Here is a 17,313-nt window from a genome sequence, read left to right as displayed (position 1 = left end):
TTTGCCCACAGTTACGTAGATAGGAAGTGGTTGAACTTGGATTTGATTCTAGGGTTCTCTGAATCCAGAGGTTTATCTTTTCAGTCTCTTAGTAGTAATCGAATGAACATTACAGGACAGTAGAACCTCACAGTAATTTGCGTAATATAAAATACGTTGTTCTGAAAAAAATTGATTTTTATTGCTAATTATAATAAACATTTTATATCCAGTTTGGTTCTGGTTAAATGTTTTATTCCATATCTCTTAAAATTCTTCTCTGTCTTGTTGAATTAATCTCCCTAAAAAACAATTTTGATTAGATCTGTGTTGGAATCTGCGCTCTTTAAGAAGGTCATGATTTGTTTACATGATTTTTTTTTTACAGTTTTTGTACATTTTTTTAAAAAGGACATTATTTACAGATGAACAGGTTGCTTTAAAGAAGAAAGAAAAAGAAGCGTCTGAAAAATGGAGTAATCCTTGGAAAAAATTTGAAAGTGATAAAATAATATGGGAAAATTTTCAAATTCTTGACCAGTCTAAGGTAAGAGTATCAAAATGAAGCATTTATGGAATATAAGACATCTTAATTTTACTTTTTAAAATGTTAAGCCATGTTCATATCATAAAGCTTTTTAAGAGTTATTTTTCATATGTTACTGTAAAACAGTGTTATTTTGAATTTAATTATGACCTCATCTAGTCTCTGTTTGTATTCTGTAAATTGTCTTACTATGTAGGTGAGTGTAGAGGCCTGAGGCACCTCCTTTAGGCTCTTGTAAAAGAGCTCTGCAATTTTTTAGATGACTACGAAACTCTGCCACTGACCATGTGGTATCTGCCACAAGGTTATATCAAACATAAGTCATTACTTATCAAGCATAAGTACACACCAGGTGTTCCTTAGGTAGTGTTTTAGTGACCTTTAAATTTTTCCTGTGTTTAATATTATACAGAGAAGAAGTACCCTTGTTTTCTCTTTGTTTTTAGACTTACGCTAGCTCTTCCAGCATTCTGTCACAGTCTCCCAGTCAGATAACAGTGGTCCAGGCTGATGGGCACCCACTACCTAGAGCTAGTCAGATTTTAGAGGTAAGTCATAAGAGTCATTACATTGAATATATAAGCCCTTTAGTACTTGATCTTTATATTACCTATTTTCCTTAAAAGAGTGGACCTTAATACTCTTATTTTTACTTACCAGTTAATTTTTACTGAGTGCAGTATGCTCCTTAAATTTAAAAAAGTTATGAACGGTTTCTTTTTTATACATATAGTAATTATTCCTTCCTAGTGAACATTTACATTTTAACAAATGTATTCTGAAAATAATGTAGTAATCTAAAGGGATGATTCTGATGAGAGACTTTTTAGCACTGGTAGATTTCTTAAAGAACCCCGCCAAGTTAGATTGTTTGCATGGCTTTCATGGCTGTTTGTTCTGCTCCATATAGGGCTGACTTGCCTATATCAAAGAGCTTTGTAGTTCTTGACAATTTTACATTAATGAAAGGAATGAAATCTGAATTGTACTTCTCCACATTCCCTAAAGCACTTTGACTGTTGAAAGGCACTAAATTAGCCTTGATAGAAGACATTTTGCAGAGATCTATAGTTTTGGATGATAATTTTTTTAAGTGGGGGAGGGGCAGAGGGAGAGAATCTTTAGCAGACTTCGCTCCCAGTGTGGAGCCCAACGTGGGGCTCAATCTCACCACCGTGAGATCATGACCCAAGTCAAAATCAAGAGTTGGACACTTAACTGACTGAGCCATCCAGGCACCTCTGGATGATAATTTTGAGTGTAGAGTTTAAAAATTGATGCATGCAGATACTACTAAAAACTACAACTAAAACTATTTGTGAAGTTGGTAAGAATCAGTTGTTAGCTTATTTACATTTCAGCATTAGGATTGAAGAATTTTTAATACTAAAAATATTAACATATTTTCAGTTAGCATAAAAATATTAACATATTTTCAGTTAGCAAAAAAATTTAAGTTGAAATGTTAGTATATCATTTATTATTGCTTAATTTGCACCATTTTTTTAGGTCGTTTACTATCTGTGAGTGAGTCATACTATGACTGTTAATGCAAATAGCCGTATGAGGTGACTTTTAGGTGTTTTTATGTTTTGTATATATTTTTAAATGCTAGCATGCATCCTTTTTTATAATCCAAAAAACCAATAAAATTATTTGTGTTTCACAGGAGATATGGGAGTTGGGAATGGGAGAAGGACTAGAAAGTAAAACACACTAAATGTAAGGCTGGACAAACAGTGGTTAAAGAGTATGATTATCTACTCATCCTCATACTGTTTAAATGTAGTTTTTATGCATTTATGTATGCATGTGGTAAGATACTGGAGATATGCTATTGAGGGGAAGTGAATTTAACTGTGTAACTAAAAAACCCCCCTTAAATATCTGAAAACAGTTGGTTTCAGAAATCCAAGCCATAGCCAGAACTATTTATATCTATTTGAATATCAAGTTAACATTTTCATGTAATTAAGAGGAGCAGAAATTTGGTTGCAGGCAGAGTCACTAAGGCCAATTTTGTTAAAACCCAGGTAATGCTTAGAACAGTGACTGACAAATAGCAAGTGTTCAATGAAGGTTTACTCTATTTGTAACTTACAAAGCAGATCCATTTGGAGCTATGAGACTGTTCAGGGTCAGGGTCAGTTATCTCACCAGCTTCCCTTCCTCTTTTTTCTTGATTCTCAGTCTTACCCCACCTCCCCCAGTAGAATGGGCCTGTATTCTCATCCCTGTATTGTTCAGCCCAAACATTCTTTTGTACTGTGTAATTTTGAACTATTGTGTTTAAGCTTCTTATTGCTACCACCATACCATAGTTCTGCATTTGGCCAATAAAAATTTCTACTTTTATTCCTTTTTAACCTTTTTTTTATTGTGGAAAAATACACATAACACAGAATTTACCATTTTAGTAATTTTTAAATGTGCAGTATAGAGGGATTAGGTACATTCACGTTGTCAGGCAACCATCACCATTGTCCTCCTCCAGAATTTTTTTATCTTTACAAACTGAACTGTATCCATTAAACACTCCCCATTTTTCCCTCCCCCTAACTGTTGGCAGCCATTCTAATTTGTCTATGAATTTGACTATTCTAGATACCTTCAAGTGGAATTTTGTAATATTTGAATCTTTTTGTCTGACAAAGTTCACTTACCATTAAGTTTTCAGGGTTCATCCATGTTGTAGCATATATCAGAATCTCATTCCTTTTTAAGGCTAAATAATATTTCATTGTGTTTATAACAACTACATTTTGTTTATCCATCCAAATGTTGATGGACATTTGAGTTGTTACCCCTTTTTGGCTGTTGTGGAATAATGCTGCTGTGAACATTGGTTTACACATAATCTCTTTGAGGCTTTGTTCTTAATACTTTTGGGTATATACCCATAAGTGGAATCGTTGGATCCTCTGGTATTTTATATTTAATTTTTTTTGTTAAATTTTTACCAATTTTCTTTTCTTTTTAAGAAGAGAGTTTTTGGTTTTTGCTTTGTTTTGGTTTTTTTTGTTTTTTTGGGGGGGAGAGACAGCACACACAAGCCGGTGGAGTATGAGGGGCAGTGTGGAGAGAGGAGGAGCAGAGGGAGAGGGAGAGAATCTTAAGCAGGCACCACACCCAATAATAATACATATGAATGTCATCTTAATATGTATATATATATGTATGCATTAATATGTATGCATAATCATAATTGGATAATATATATGTGTCTTCTCCTTTTTTGACTTTTACTTTGATTTAAAAATATACATCCTAATAACTGTTAAAATTTCAAGAACAAGTATAGACTTCTTCAAGCATTTAAAATAAGAAGACAGAACAAAAATCAAGTTAACCTTAAATTTCTCCTCTGTAGATAATAGAACAGTGTTTATAGGGTTTAATAGATACCCTACATATACCCTTGGGGCAAAGAATTTAATGCCTAAACAACATGTTCACATGTAAAGGGAGCATAAAGATATGTTCAGATCTGTAAGAATTGATAAAATATTTCTCCCAAAGATCTTTCCCTGATTTTTCATTTTTTTAAAGAAGTTTTTAAAGATTATTTCTGGGTCAGAAAATGAATCAGAATTAAAACACAGTAAGGAATTTGTGGTTTAAAAAAAGGGACTATATAGCTTCCACAAAGTCTCTGAGACTTTGTGAAATAAGGTAAATTGCAAAACAGTACATATGATATAACCATTTCTATGTTTAAAGGGAAAAAAATATGGACGATGTATCAACAAATATGAATACATAAAAGAAAGCAGATTGTTGGCATTGTCTAAGTCTGGTGAGAGAGTAATGGAAGCAAAGGGAAACATTCCACTTTTGTTCTTTATGCTTTTGTTTGTTTTATGCTTTATGCTTTTGTGTTGATGTGTTGCATGATCTCTCTATAAAGACAGAGTTAATTATGATTCTGAAACCCACGTAAAGGTTAAGAATGTAGAAAGCAAAGATAACCACTAGCTTAATTATAAACAGAATAGCTAGTGTAATCTGTACACACAGAAAACAAAAATCAACTCTGAAAGGTCAAAAATCTTTTATTTAAAAGCAGAGGTATGAGAACCCCACAGACCTTAAAAGAGATACACTTGAAATAAAATTACACATTATTAAAAATAGATTATATAAGCCAATCAAAATTTAAAAAAAACAAAAAGCAAAATTGCTAGTAATTTTAGAAACATTACTTTGGGAGAGAAAGCTGTTAACTTATTTATTTTAATGTAAGCTCCATGCCCAGAGTGGAGCCCAGCATGGGACTTGAACTCATGACTTTGAAATCAAGACCTGAGCTGAAATCAAGAGTTGGATGCTTAACTGAGCCACCCAGGCACCCCCATAATAAATTATTTTTGCTAAAATGTAGAGTCAATAACAAAGATGTAAAAATAATATTTTTGTGATTTGTAAGCCAAAAATAAATATGAGAAATTGAGGCACATTTTTACTAGGGTATTATCAGAGTATTTGGACAATAAAAGTATCAGTAATTTTGTTTTCTACAAACACGTGTATCAAATTTTCAAATATCAACAGAGAAGTCACAGAATTTGCTATAATGTTATAAGAAAAACATAACCAAAAATTAAAGTTAAGCAGAAAATACTGACAACAAATAAGCTTTTACAAGCTTAAAAATACTAAGATCCCATCATCTCAAGATTCTGAACCTTGGTTGTAAACTGCTAGTACTTGCCCTTAAGGTCAGTTCCTAAGATACTGGAAAAACGAGTATTTTTGGTTTGTTGAATTGGTAGGTTGCGTGTGGTAGAAGTTAACCCACCATCTCTGTGGGAGAAGAAAATAGGAAATGAATGGTTGGAATTCTGTTCTTGTTAATATGCTTCCCCCCATCCCCTAATGTCATTATCTTAAACAGTGCCTCACATTTACTGTAAGTCAGATCTCTGTTCTAGCTGTCCCATAGAATAAAATCCTGGGCCAGTCCTTGCTTAAATCTTACTTCTTTGCAGGCACTTGGAAGATCAGGTGGAGACTACTCTGCCCCTTCCTGTTCATACTCGCTTGTCTGGTGAATTACGGTTACAATCTAAGGAGTGTTCTCAAAAAAGAAGCTCTGAGGGGAGTGATTGTTTTTAGTGCCTGAAGTTTCCATCCTAGGGCCAGGCTAGTCTCCTCTGCCATTGCTGCTACTGAATATATTGGCTGTTCGTTGCTGGACAAGTTTGGTTGATAATGCCAGGAAAAAAATTAACTGCTGCAAATAACATAAATGTTAGAGGAACAACAATTTCAAAGGAAGAACAGTGCAGATAGAGGATATCAGAGTCTAACAGAAGCAAAAATATTAGGACAGATGAATTCATAAATTTAGTTTAATGAATATAATAAAAGAAGTAAGGGAAAGTGTTATAAGTGAGAACATGGAAGAGAGACAACCATGCAGAAAATTTAGGTGTGAAACATACAATAAAGTATAAAATATAATAGATGAGAAATAGTGGGAATGATAGAGCTAGGGAATGAATAAATAATTGGAAAGCCATATATATTTTTAAAAATCTTGAAAAAGGAAAGGACAAATGGGGAAAAAATTTTAAGGCAGTATGAAAATGAAAATAGAAATGCTGACATTCCCTCCAAACAAGAGGGAAATTTGGAGAAGAGAGGAAATACTTGAAAAAGTAATTGAGATCAGTTTATTAACTGACCCTTGATTTAAAGGGCTAGAGAGCACCCCGAAAAGAGAATAAGGAATACCTCACTATACATACTAACCTGAAATTTAGGAATATGGAAGACCAAGAAATTCTAAAGGCCTGCAGAAAGAAAGAACAAGCAGTATATAAAAGAACAAGTTTGAGCTTCACTTTTTCTGGCAGCAACACTGGGTACAAGATAACTATGGAATCATATTTTCAAAGTTGATGGAAAGAACTTAAAACTTAGAATTTCATATGTAGCCAAGCTATCATTATCTATGTATCTATGATAGATAATAAAAGATCCTCAGCCATTAAAGTCTTCTGAAGATTTTTATTAAAAGATGACATTGAAACCAGTTTTGAATGAAGTGCTTAACCAAAAAGGTAAGGTAAATTAAGGGATGCTGCAAGAGATTTGTGGTTATTTACCTTGGTAGAGTTGTTATCTTTATAAAAAATATATACTTGGGGCACCTGGGTGGCTCAGTCGTTAAGTGTCTGCCTTCAGCTCAGGGCATGAACCCAGGGTCCTGAGATCAAGCCCCGTATCAGGCTCCCTGCTCTGCTGGGAGCCTGCTTCTTCCTCTCCCATTCCCCCTGCTTGTGTTCCCTCTCTCTCTGGCTGTCTCTCTCTCTGTCAAATAAATAAATAAAATCTTTAAAAATTATATATATATATCCTTAATAACTGAAAGGTCTAGTTAATACCAACCTTGATGTGTTGGCAGAGGATGGCAAGATCAAAGGATATGCGAACATATTAAAGTTCTTATTAGAAGATGATATCTTCGATGTCAAAAATTTAAAGCCTTAAAAATAAAGTGGGTAAACTGAAATGTAAGATTAAGGTAGAAATAGGACCAAATGTATCAATAAATATAATAAATCTAGGTGAAGCAAAACTCACCAATTAAGAAAATTACTGATTAGAATAAAGAAATCTAGATACTTTCTAGAATACAAGACACACCTAAAGCATAGGAATACAGCAAGGTTGAAAACAATAGGATCAAAAAAATGCTAACCAAAATAAAATTGTTATTGCTGCACTAATAAAAATAAGACAAATCATTATTAGGGATGGTGAGGGTTGTAAATATAGATGGGAGATTTAGCATATCAAGAAGGTATAGCAATTTTTAACGTGCGTGAACCTGATAAAAATATATGAAACAAAAATTGGTAGACTCAAATAAAGACTTCAATATCTGAATTGAGAAATTGTTAAAACTGCAGAGAAATTTTTTTAAAATATTTATTTATTTTATAGAGAAAGTGAGACCGTGAATGGGAGGGGGACAGAGAATCTCCAGCAGAATCTGTGCTGAGCATGGAGCCCAATGCAAGGCTTGATCTCACGACCCCGAGATCACAGTCCAAACCAAAGCCAGGAGTTAGACACTTAACCAACTGTGCCACCCACGCACCCTAAAACAGCAGAGAAACTTATAAATTCTTTATTTAAACAGAGATTTCAGTGTAGAAATCAGAATAGCAAGTTGGTCCTAGTTAACATATCAGGTTTTTGTTTTTGTTTTAGATTTTATTTATTTGACAGAGAGCGAGACAGCCAGCGAGAGAGGGAACACAAGCAGGGGGAATGGGAGAGAGGAAGAAGCAGGCTCCCAGCAGAGCAGGGAGCCCGATGCGGGGTTCGATCCCAGGACCCTGAGCTGAAGGCAAACGCTTTAACTACTTAGCCACCCAGGTGCCCCAACAGATCAGATTCTTTGTTCAACAATTGGGAAATACTTTCTCAGGCACACATGGATATTTACAAAAAGTGATTTGTGTTAGGACATAAAGATTCAGATAAAATTTAAATAGCTATTGTAAAGTGATCTCTAACTACAAGTAACTTAGAAGTTACTAATAAGAGTTTTTTAACTACTACATACGTATTTGGAAATTAAAAATCACACTGAGTAACTTGAGTAAAAAAAAACTATAATGGAAATCACAAATACTTGGAACAAAATGATAATGGTTACACACCAGAAACACATCAAAAATTCAAGAGAAAGTGTATTAGAAAAGAAAACCTTTTAAGCAGTATGCTAGGTGTCCATATTAAGTTAGAAAAAGGAACAACAGATTAAATTAGAAGAAATCATGAAAATAGGGGTACCAGTCATAACATACAAAGCTGAAAGTTGCCTGTTTTGAAAGAAATAACAAAATATATCTCTAGAAAAGACTGATCAAGAAGATAAAATTATGAGAAAATGGCATAATTGCAGGTGGGGTAATTTATTAGCAGATAATTTATTAGTGGATATCTTATGCCAACAATTCTGAAAACTTAGGTGAAATGGAGAAATTACTGTAAAAATCATAACTTAAAGTAAGTGACTTGGGGGCACCTGGCTGGCTCAGTTGGTAGAGCATGTGACTCTTGTAAGTTTGAGCCCCATGTTGGGTGTACAGATTACTTAAAAAAAAAAAAAAAAGGAACTGACTTAAACGAAACACTTGAATAGTCTTGTTACTGTTAAATGTAGATCTGGTTAGAAAGATTTCCCCACAAGGGAAGTAAAATGTCCAAGTGGTTTTACTAACAATTTCTACCAAACTTTTATGGAATAAATTCCAAGTTTATTCAGATACCCAGATGGTAAAAATATGGAATAGCTCCCAATTCATTGTACAAGACCAATATAAACTTGATACTAAAGCCAGGAAAATAAGGTTTATTTTATTCAGGAATATACACCCAAAAATTCTAAAGAAAATATTACCAATTAAATTTCAGTAATATATAAAAAGGTAATAAATATGGGTGCCTGGGTGGCTCAGTTGGTTAAACTTCTACCTTTGGCTCAGGTCATGATCCCAGAGGCCCCGGGGATCAAGTCCCACATCGGGCTCTTTGCTCAGTGGGGAGTCTGCTGCTCCCTCTGACCTTCCCCTTCTTGTGCTTTCTGTCACTCTCTCAAATATGTATTTTTTAAAAGTAATAATATGTCATGACTAAGATTTTTCCTAGGTAGTTAAGGAAATATTTTAAAATCCACAGGTATACCATTTTAATAATGAAAGAAAATATGTTGGCGGGGGCGCCTGGATGGCTCAGTGTGTTAAGCATTCAACTCTTCATCTCAGCTCAGGTCTTGATCTCACAGTTGTGAGTTGAAGCCCCATGTTAGGTTCCATGCTGAGCATCAAGCCTACTTAAAAAAGAAATCTCAATAGGTACACAAAAAGTATTTGACAAGATTTACCCCAATTCATGAAGGAATTGCCTTAAGAAATTTGTCTGAAGGAATTTCCAACTTAAAAAAGAAACACATTGGAAAAACTGGGCAGCTATATTTAAAAGAAGAAACTGGACCACTTTCTTACACCATACACAAATATAAACTCAGAATGGATTAAGGACCCAGATGTGAGACCTGAAACCATAAAAATGCTAAAAGAGAGCACCATATGCAGTAATTTCTCTGCCATTAGCCACAGCAGCATTTTTCTAGATCCATCTCCTCAGGCAGGGGGAACAAAAGCAAAAATAAACTATTGGGTCTTCATCAAAATAAAAAACTTCTGTACAGTAAAGGAGACAACAAAACTAAAAGACAACCTACTGAATGGGAGAAGGTATTTGCAAATGATATACTTGATGAGGGTTTAGTCTCCAAAATATATACAGAACTTAACTTGGCATACAAAAAAACAAGTAATCCAATTTAAAAATGGGCAGAAGACATGAACAGACATTTCTTGAAAGAAGACATACTGCAGATGGCCAACAGACCTATGAAAAGATACTCAGCATCACTCAGCATCAGGGAAATGCAAATGAAAACTATAATGAGATATCACCTCACACCTGTCAGAAATGCTAAAATCAAAAACACAAGAAACAACAAGTACTGGCAAAGATGTGGAGAAAAGGGAACTCTCATGCGCTGTTGGGGGGAATGCAAACTGGTGCAGCCACTGCGGAAAACAGTATGCTCAGAAAATTAAAAATAGAACTACCATATGATCCAGTAATTGGCAGTACTGGGTATTTACCCAAAGAATATGAAAACACTAATTCGAATGGATAGGTGCACCCCTGTGTTCGTTACAGCATTATTTACATTAGCCAAATTATGGAAGCAGCCCAAGTGTCCATTGATAGATGAATGGATGAAGAAGATATGGTATATATACAATGGAATATAACTCAGCCATAAAAAAGAGTGAAATCTTGCCATTTGCAACAACATGGAGCCAGAAAGTATTATGCTAAGCAAAGTAAGTCAGAGAAGGACAAATACCATATTATTTCACTCAAATGTGAATGTAAAAAACAAATGAACAAATTAAAAAGGCAAACTGAAAAAACAGACTTGAAACCAGATCTGGTTAAATCAGACGTAAGAAACAGATGACAGAGTTCTAAGGTGATTGAGTGCCATGTTGAGAATGTCTTGTAAGAAGTTCAAAGGGGCCATTTGTTTTTCTTTTCCATTTTCATCTCTTAAGATAACATTTTTAGAGCTAGAATTATTCACTTACCTACCTGAAGATAAGATAATACTCCTTTTGAAGTGGTTCTTTTAAGCTTAAAGAAATGTGATGGTTTTTATCTCTTTGAAAAATGTAAGAATACATGAGATATTAAGATTTTTTTCTTTTATATAAATATTTCCTTCCTTTGATCAAAGCAATTGCTTACAGACTAGGAGCTTTGTCATTGTTTCTGTTAAAAACAAAGGCGGTGGTGGGGGCGCCTGGGTGGCGCAGTCCTTAAGCGTCTGCCTTTGGCTCAGGGCATGATCCCAGCATTCTGGGTTTGAGCCCCGCATTAGTCTCCTTGGCTGGTAGCCTGATTCTTCCTCTCCCACTCCCCCTGCTTGTGTTCCCTCTCGCTGGCTGTCTCTCTCTCTCTCTGTCAAATAAATAAATAAAATCTTTAAAAAATAAAATAAAAACAAAGGCGGAAAGTAACATCAGGTATATTGCCATTGTAGTATTCAAACTACTTTTTAAATTATGTCTTGCAGTTATTCCATATAATAAAGTATTTGTTGCTTAGCTTTTGCCTTTCAGGACAATTTGAGTAGAATATATTCTTTTCGGGGCGCCTGGGTGGCACAGTGGTTAAGCGTCTGCCTTCGGCTCAGGGTGTGATCCCGGAGTTATGGGATCGAGCCCCACATCAGGCTCTTCTGCTGTGAGCCTGCTTCTTCCTCTCCCACTCCCCCTGCTCGTGTTCCCTCTCTCACTGGCTGTCTCTATCTCTGTCGAATAAATAAATAAAATCTTTAAAAAAAAAAAAAAAGAATATGTTCTTTTCTTTTTGTTAGAGCATACCAAATTCTCATAAATTAAGCAACAAATTTTTATGCTACTGTTTAATTTTTGTTTTTTTCTTAGAATTCAAGGACTTAACCTGAACACAGTATGTTTTTCTTACTGAAACGTCATAGACTGTGATAGGGCTATAGCACTTACATTTGCTCTTGTAAACCTTTTATTGAATGGAAAAGAGGGATATCCTAGAAAGACATCATGATTCAAGAGAAAACCTCTGGCTCTCTTACATCCTTCTGGCTCTTGGTCCAAAGGCAACATTTGTTGTATTCTGAAGCCAAATGTAAAACAATATTCATCTATTGTAAATTATCAGTAACTCCTTTCAAAGTGTAAACAAAACTATTAGGATAGACTTTTGAAAAATCTTATAATTATTTTAGATAAAGGATTTATTTTTCATTAGAAAATTACTTTTTTTTTACGTTTAGTTCCTTGTTCTTTACTAGTATATGTTACAAATATTCTGAAAATTGAAATACATGTTTAATTTTTGTATAACTCAAATTTTTTTGTTTACAGTTATTGTTCCTCTTAGAGATAAATGCCTTTCTGCTTAAATCTGTATAAATTTTTGGCAAGATTTATAAAGTGGTTAGAAAAAGAGAGCTCCGCTGTAGATAGTTTTGATGACTGTTGTTTAGGAAGCATTACCACCGGAGCGCCCTTTCAGTGCCTTGAAACAAGAACAGCAGAGGAAATGGATTGAAGATTTGAATAAGCAAATAGAAGATGATCGGCAAAGAAAAATAGAGGGAAAAATTACATCTTCAAAGGTAACTTATAAATTTATGTGGATGATATAAAGGGAAAAAATAATTTGAGTCTTTAATCATAAACCTAAAAGTATCCTAAAACTATTTGACAAGACTACAGTATTCAAATTATTACACATTTGCTCTTGTAAACCTTTTATTGACTGCATTTAGTTAATGATTTTGCATGGTTTCTTAAAAATAACTTTTTAGGAATTTCCTTATTCTTTGAATTTCTCATATTCTTCATGTTAGTTATCTAAGTAGATATGGAATTAGTAAAGAATGTAGCTCCGTTAATTTTTATGATGCTTATTCTGCTCTATGGTGATTTTTAAAAATTGTGTTTGATTATCATTTAGGACTTTATACATGAGAACAATTGGAAAAATTCTTAGTAATTCTTATTTATCATGATTAGGGTGAGGAACATGACAGATGGGCAATGCATTTTGATTCATTAAAGAACTATCCTGCTTCTCAATCTCAAATGTCCTCTCGGTCACCACACAACCAACCAGAGTACTTCTGTGTCTCTCCGGACACTCAGGAACTGGCTGATCTCCGCAGTGTTTATACACCTACAACTGGAAGCCAGGTCGAACCTTCAGAGGAGGAGCATATAGCAAAACCGGTTAGAGATATAACCACGGCAAATAGTCAGAAAACAAAGTAAGTTTATTTTTCAGTGTTTATTAATGTTTAAGAAAATCTGTGTGCTTTATTAAAAGGACTGTGGTTATATTTATAATATGTGTTAATTGATTTCAGGTTTGGTATTTTTCTTTAAAGTAGAAGTGACTAGTGGATATATCTGAAACAAAAATAATTTAGCATCTTGTTAAAATTACCTTTTGGGAGTTTTGAATAGCTAAAGTGTCTGTCTTGCCAGCTTTCTCCGTTCTATGACTGCTCTCTTGGATCCAGCTCAGATCGAAGAACGTGACAGGCGACGACAGAAACAGTTAGAACATCAGGTATTGCATTGTAAAATACTGTTCTTTGCATTAATAAGTATTAGTCATGGCCAGTGGATATCTAAATAAATGGAAATTAAAATTCTAATATAAATGTACAGCACAAGCCCTCTCCAGTCCTGTGATGAATCTAATTCTTACTCCAGCTGGCATTAATATTAAAATTATACTGATGCTGAGAACCAGACAGTATCACATAGTACAGCCTGCCAGAAGAGAAGGTCTTTAATGTTGTGTAAGTTGTATATATGAAATGGCACTAAATCTAAAGTTAGTACTGGTTATTTTTTTTCATGTTTTTAGTTCTTCTGAATTTCGTTTAGGATGAGAATTAGTTCTTTTAAGGGAACTATATAGGGCATTGAAGTAGAATTCTGATTGAGAAATCTAGCAGATAATATAAGAAAGGAGACTAAGATTAAAATTCTCTCCTAATTTTAGTCTAACACTAAAGGGACTTAAAATTCTGAATAATTCTTTAAAACCTCTGATACATGAAGAATTCAGTTTAATTAATATTGTTAGTCTTAATCAGTAAGTGAATTACAGAACGACTGCTACTTACCAGGCACTATGCTAAGTGCTGAGATTTTTTTCTTTAGTTGTTTTTGAATTACTTCTTCTAACAGCCCTCCTCTGGTTAAAGAAAATCATATAGAATTTGACAGACGAGAGATGGGACAAATACATTGGAAATTTGACATTTTAACTTTATTTATATATGTAATACTATATTATATATTATCTGCTACTGATAAACTTATTTTAGAAATACAAATGCTTCAAATGGGTTTTTTAAATTTGTGACAGTGCTTTTTATGATTTATGATTTATAACTAGAAAGCCATCACTGCTCAGGTAGAAGAGAAACGCAGGAAGAAGCAGCTGGAAGAACAGCAAAGAAAGAAGGAAGAAGAAGAAGAGGAGCGTCGCTTAGCACGGGAACGAGAAGAGATGCAGAAACAGTATGAACAAGACATACTTAAGCAAAAACAAAAGGAAGTAAGTATATATTTAAAAAATTTTTATTGAAATATAGTTGACACACAGTGGTACATTAGTTTCAGGTGTACAGCAACAGTGATTCAAGAGTCCTGTATGTTATGCTGTCTTCACAAGCATACCATACACAATATTATAGTACCATTGACTGTATTCCTGTGCTGTAGCTTTTATCCCTATGACTTCTTCATTTCATAACTGGAAGTCTGTATCTCCCACTCCTCTTCCCTCATTTACTAACCCCTGCTTCCCCGGTACTGGTTTGTGGGTCTCTTTTTGTGTTTGTTTGGGGTTTTTTGCTTTTCATTTTATCTTTTTAGATTCCACATGTAGTGACTTCATATAGTATTTGTCTTTCCCATCTGACTTATTTCATTGAGCATAATACCCTCTGTGCCCATCCATGTTACTGCAGATGGCAAGATCTCATTCTTTTTTATGGAATAATACTCTACTTTTTGTATATACCACATCTTCTTTATCTATTCATCTGCTCATGGACACTTGGGCTGCTTGCATATCTTGGCTATTGTAAATAATGCTGCAGTAAACGTACAGGTGCATATATCTTTTGTTTCTTTTCGGTAAATACTCTGTAGTGGAATTACTGGATCATGTGATCTACTTCTAATTTTTTGAGGAAGGTCCATACTGTTTTCCACAGAGGTTATACTGATTTCCATTCCCACCAGTAGTGCAGGAGGGTTCCTTTTCTGTACATCCTCACCAACACTTGTTGTTTCTAATCTTTTTGATACTAACTATGCTGACTAGGGTGAGATGATATAATTATGGTTTTGATTTGCATTTCCCTGATGATTAGTGATGTTGAGCATCTTTTCCTGTGTCTGTTAGCCATTTGTATGCTTTGGGAAAATGTTTGTTTGGGTCCCCTGCCCTTTTTTAAAAATCAGATTATTTTGGGGGGGGGGGACACCAGGGTGGCTCAGTTGGTTAAGTGTCTGACTCTTGATTTCAGTTCAGGTCATGCTTACTGGGTCGTGAGATGAAGCCCAATGTGGAGCCTGCTTAAGATTCTCTCCATCCGCCCTTCCTTGGCCCCTCTCCCCCATTCATGTGCTCATGCTCTCTGTCTTGAAATAAAATGAATTTGGGGTTTTGATGTTGAGTTACATTAGTTCTTTTGTGTATTTTGTTTATTAACTCCTTTTCACATTTATTGTTTGCTAATATCTTCTCCCATTTAGTAATTTGTTGTGTTGTTTTGTGGATGGTTTCTTTTGTTGTGTAGAAGCTTTTTATTTTGATGTAATCTCCAACAGTTTATTTGTGCTTTTATTTCCCTTGCCTGAGGAGACAGATCTAAAAAAACGTTGATAAGGCTGAGGTCCAAGAGGTTACTGCTTATGTTTTCTTTAAGGAGTTTTATGGTTTTAGGTCTCACAGTTTAGATCTATTTGAGTTTATTTTTGTGTATGGTGGAAGAAAATCCAGTTTCATTCTTGTGCATGTAACTGTCCGGTTTTCCCAGCCTTTTTTGTTGAAGAGACTGTCTTACCCATTGCATATTCTTGCCGCCTTTGTCATAGATTAGTTGACCATCTAAACATGGTTTTATTCCTGGGCCATCTGTCCTCTTCTACTGATCTGTTTTGTGCCATTACTATACTATTTTGAGTACTAGCTTTGTAGCATATATGACTTGAAATCTGAGATTGTGATACCTTCAGCTTTGTTCTGCTTCCTCAAAATTGCTTTGGCTATTTGGGGTCCTTTGTGGTTCCATAAAGATTTTAAGATTATTTGTTCTAGTTCTATGGAAAATACTATTGGTATTTTGATAGGGATTACATTGACTCTGTGGATTGCTTTGAGTAGAATAGACATTATAATACTTTCAGTCCATGAACATGGTAGTATTTATATTATAAATAACATTATAGAATAAAAATGGATGTATTTTTAAAGGAAAAATAATCAGAAGTTGAACATTTGCATGTATTTTGAAATTTTGAAGGTGTATGCAGAAACACTGAAGTTTTGCATTTATAAAGGTTATGAATGAAAGGGAAAAGCTAGAGAAGGTTTAATTATTTTAAGGGATTGCTTCACAAATGCTGTATTGCTTGGGTTTTTTCCTCTGCTAAGAAAGGCCAATACAGTACAGGACAAAAGTTATCCATGTGCTTCATTTTGAAATGTTTTCTAAGCAATGATATGTATATATTTTTTTAAAGATTTTATGTATTTATTTGACAGAGAGAGAGACAGCCAGCGAGAGAGGGAACATAAGCAGGGGGAGCGGGCGAGGAAGAAGCAGGCTCCCAGTGGAGGAGCCTGATGCAGGGCTTTATCCCAGAACGCCGGGATCACACCCTGAGCCAAAGGCAGACGCTTAACGACTGAGCCACCCAGGCGCCCCTCTAAGCAATGATTTTTAATAAATATTCTAGATGTGTTAAAAGAAATGATTGGCCTTTCTGTCTGTATCCATTAGTGAACAGGAGCATATATTTGCTGTGATTGGCTGGGATTGATGATACATTTTATTGCTGTGTCAGAGTTTTCCTGTGTGCTAAATAAGAGCCTTTTTAAAAAAGAGTAGATACCTGGTTAGCTAGGAGAACATCTCTATTAAATGGTACACGCAGCGTAGGTATGATTGTGTCAGGTGCCATGTTTGAGCTGACCTGACATGAGCAAATCCTACAATGACATGTGATTGCCAGGGATTTGTGAGGTTTAGAGTAGAGCATAGAGCATTTCCCCTGGCCCTGGGAGATGGAGCCCAGAGTCTGCATTTTCTTGATATTTCCCATTTTCAGCCTTCACTCAACACTTAGCTGATGAAGCAGCAGATGGTCTGGGTTTAATTTCGTCATGTTGAATAGGTTGAGCCAACTACTCCTATGAAATAACTATGTACGTGAAAAAGTCAAAGGATCATTTGTTTGAATTGCAAGAAATGGCCATAAACCTTGTATTTTACCTCTTAATAATCTATTTTTAATCTTAATGGAATTCTGATGGAAATGACCACTGGTTTTAGAAACTTTGAAAACTATTACTATAAACTTCAGTGGGTAAAAAGAGTTCTTATATTTGTGGTC

At 34.7% G+C, this 17,313-nt stretch overlaps 1 protein-coding gene across 13 annotated transcripts in view; it reads left to right on the top strand.

Moving 5' to 3' along the window:
* The window catches only part of CCDC66 (coiled-coil domain containing 66), a 52,662-nt gene that overhangs the window by 14,479 nt on the left and 20,870 nt on the right, over positions 1-17,313 (top strand). For 9 of the 13 annotated variants that reach the window (XM_008703637.2, XM_008703641.2, XM_040628666.1 and 6 more), the window contains 6 exons: positions 405-526; positions 973-1,074; positions 12,153-12,284; positions 12,685-12,935; positions 13,156-13,240; positions 14,081-14,242. In XM_008703637.2, the coding sequence (XP_008701859.1) occupies positions 405-526; positions 973-1,074; positions 12,153-12,284; positions 12,685-12,935; positions 13,156-13,240; positions 14,081-14,242 (854 nt within the window). Of the gene's footprint in view, positions 1-367; positions 527-972; positions 1,075-12,152; positions 12,285-12,684; positions 12,936-13,155; positions 13,241-14,080; positions 14,243-17,313 lie in introns of all 13 variants that reach the window. The other 4 variants (XM_040628667.1, XM_040628673.1, XM_040628672.1 and 1 more) reach the window with 2 other exon arrangements.

This window comes from Ursus maritimus, unplaced genomic scaffold (assembly GCF_017311325.1).
Source record: "Ursus maritimus isolate PB19 unplaced genomic scaffold, ASM1731132v1 scaffold_14, whole genome shotgun sequence".
Lineage (NCBI taxonomy): Eukaryota > Metazoa > Chordata > Mammalia > Carnivora > Ursidae > Ursus > Ursus maritimus.
The sequence above is the reverse complement of the archived record's forward strand: the minus strand, read 5'-3'. Positions and strand labels throughout refer to the sequence as shown.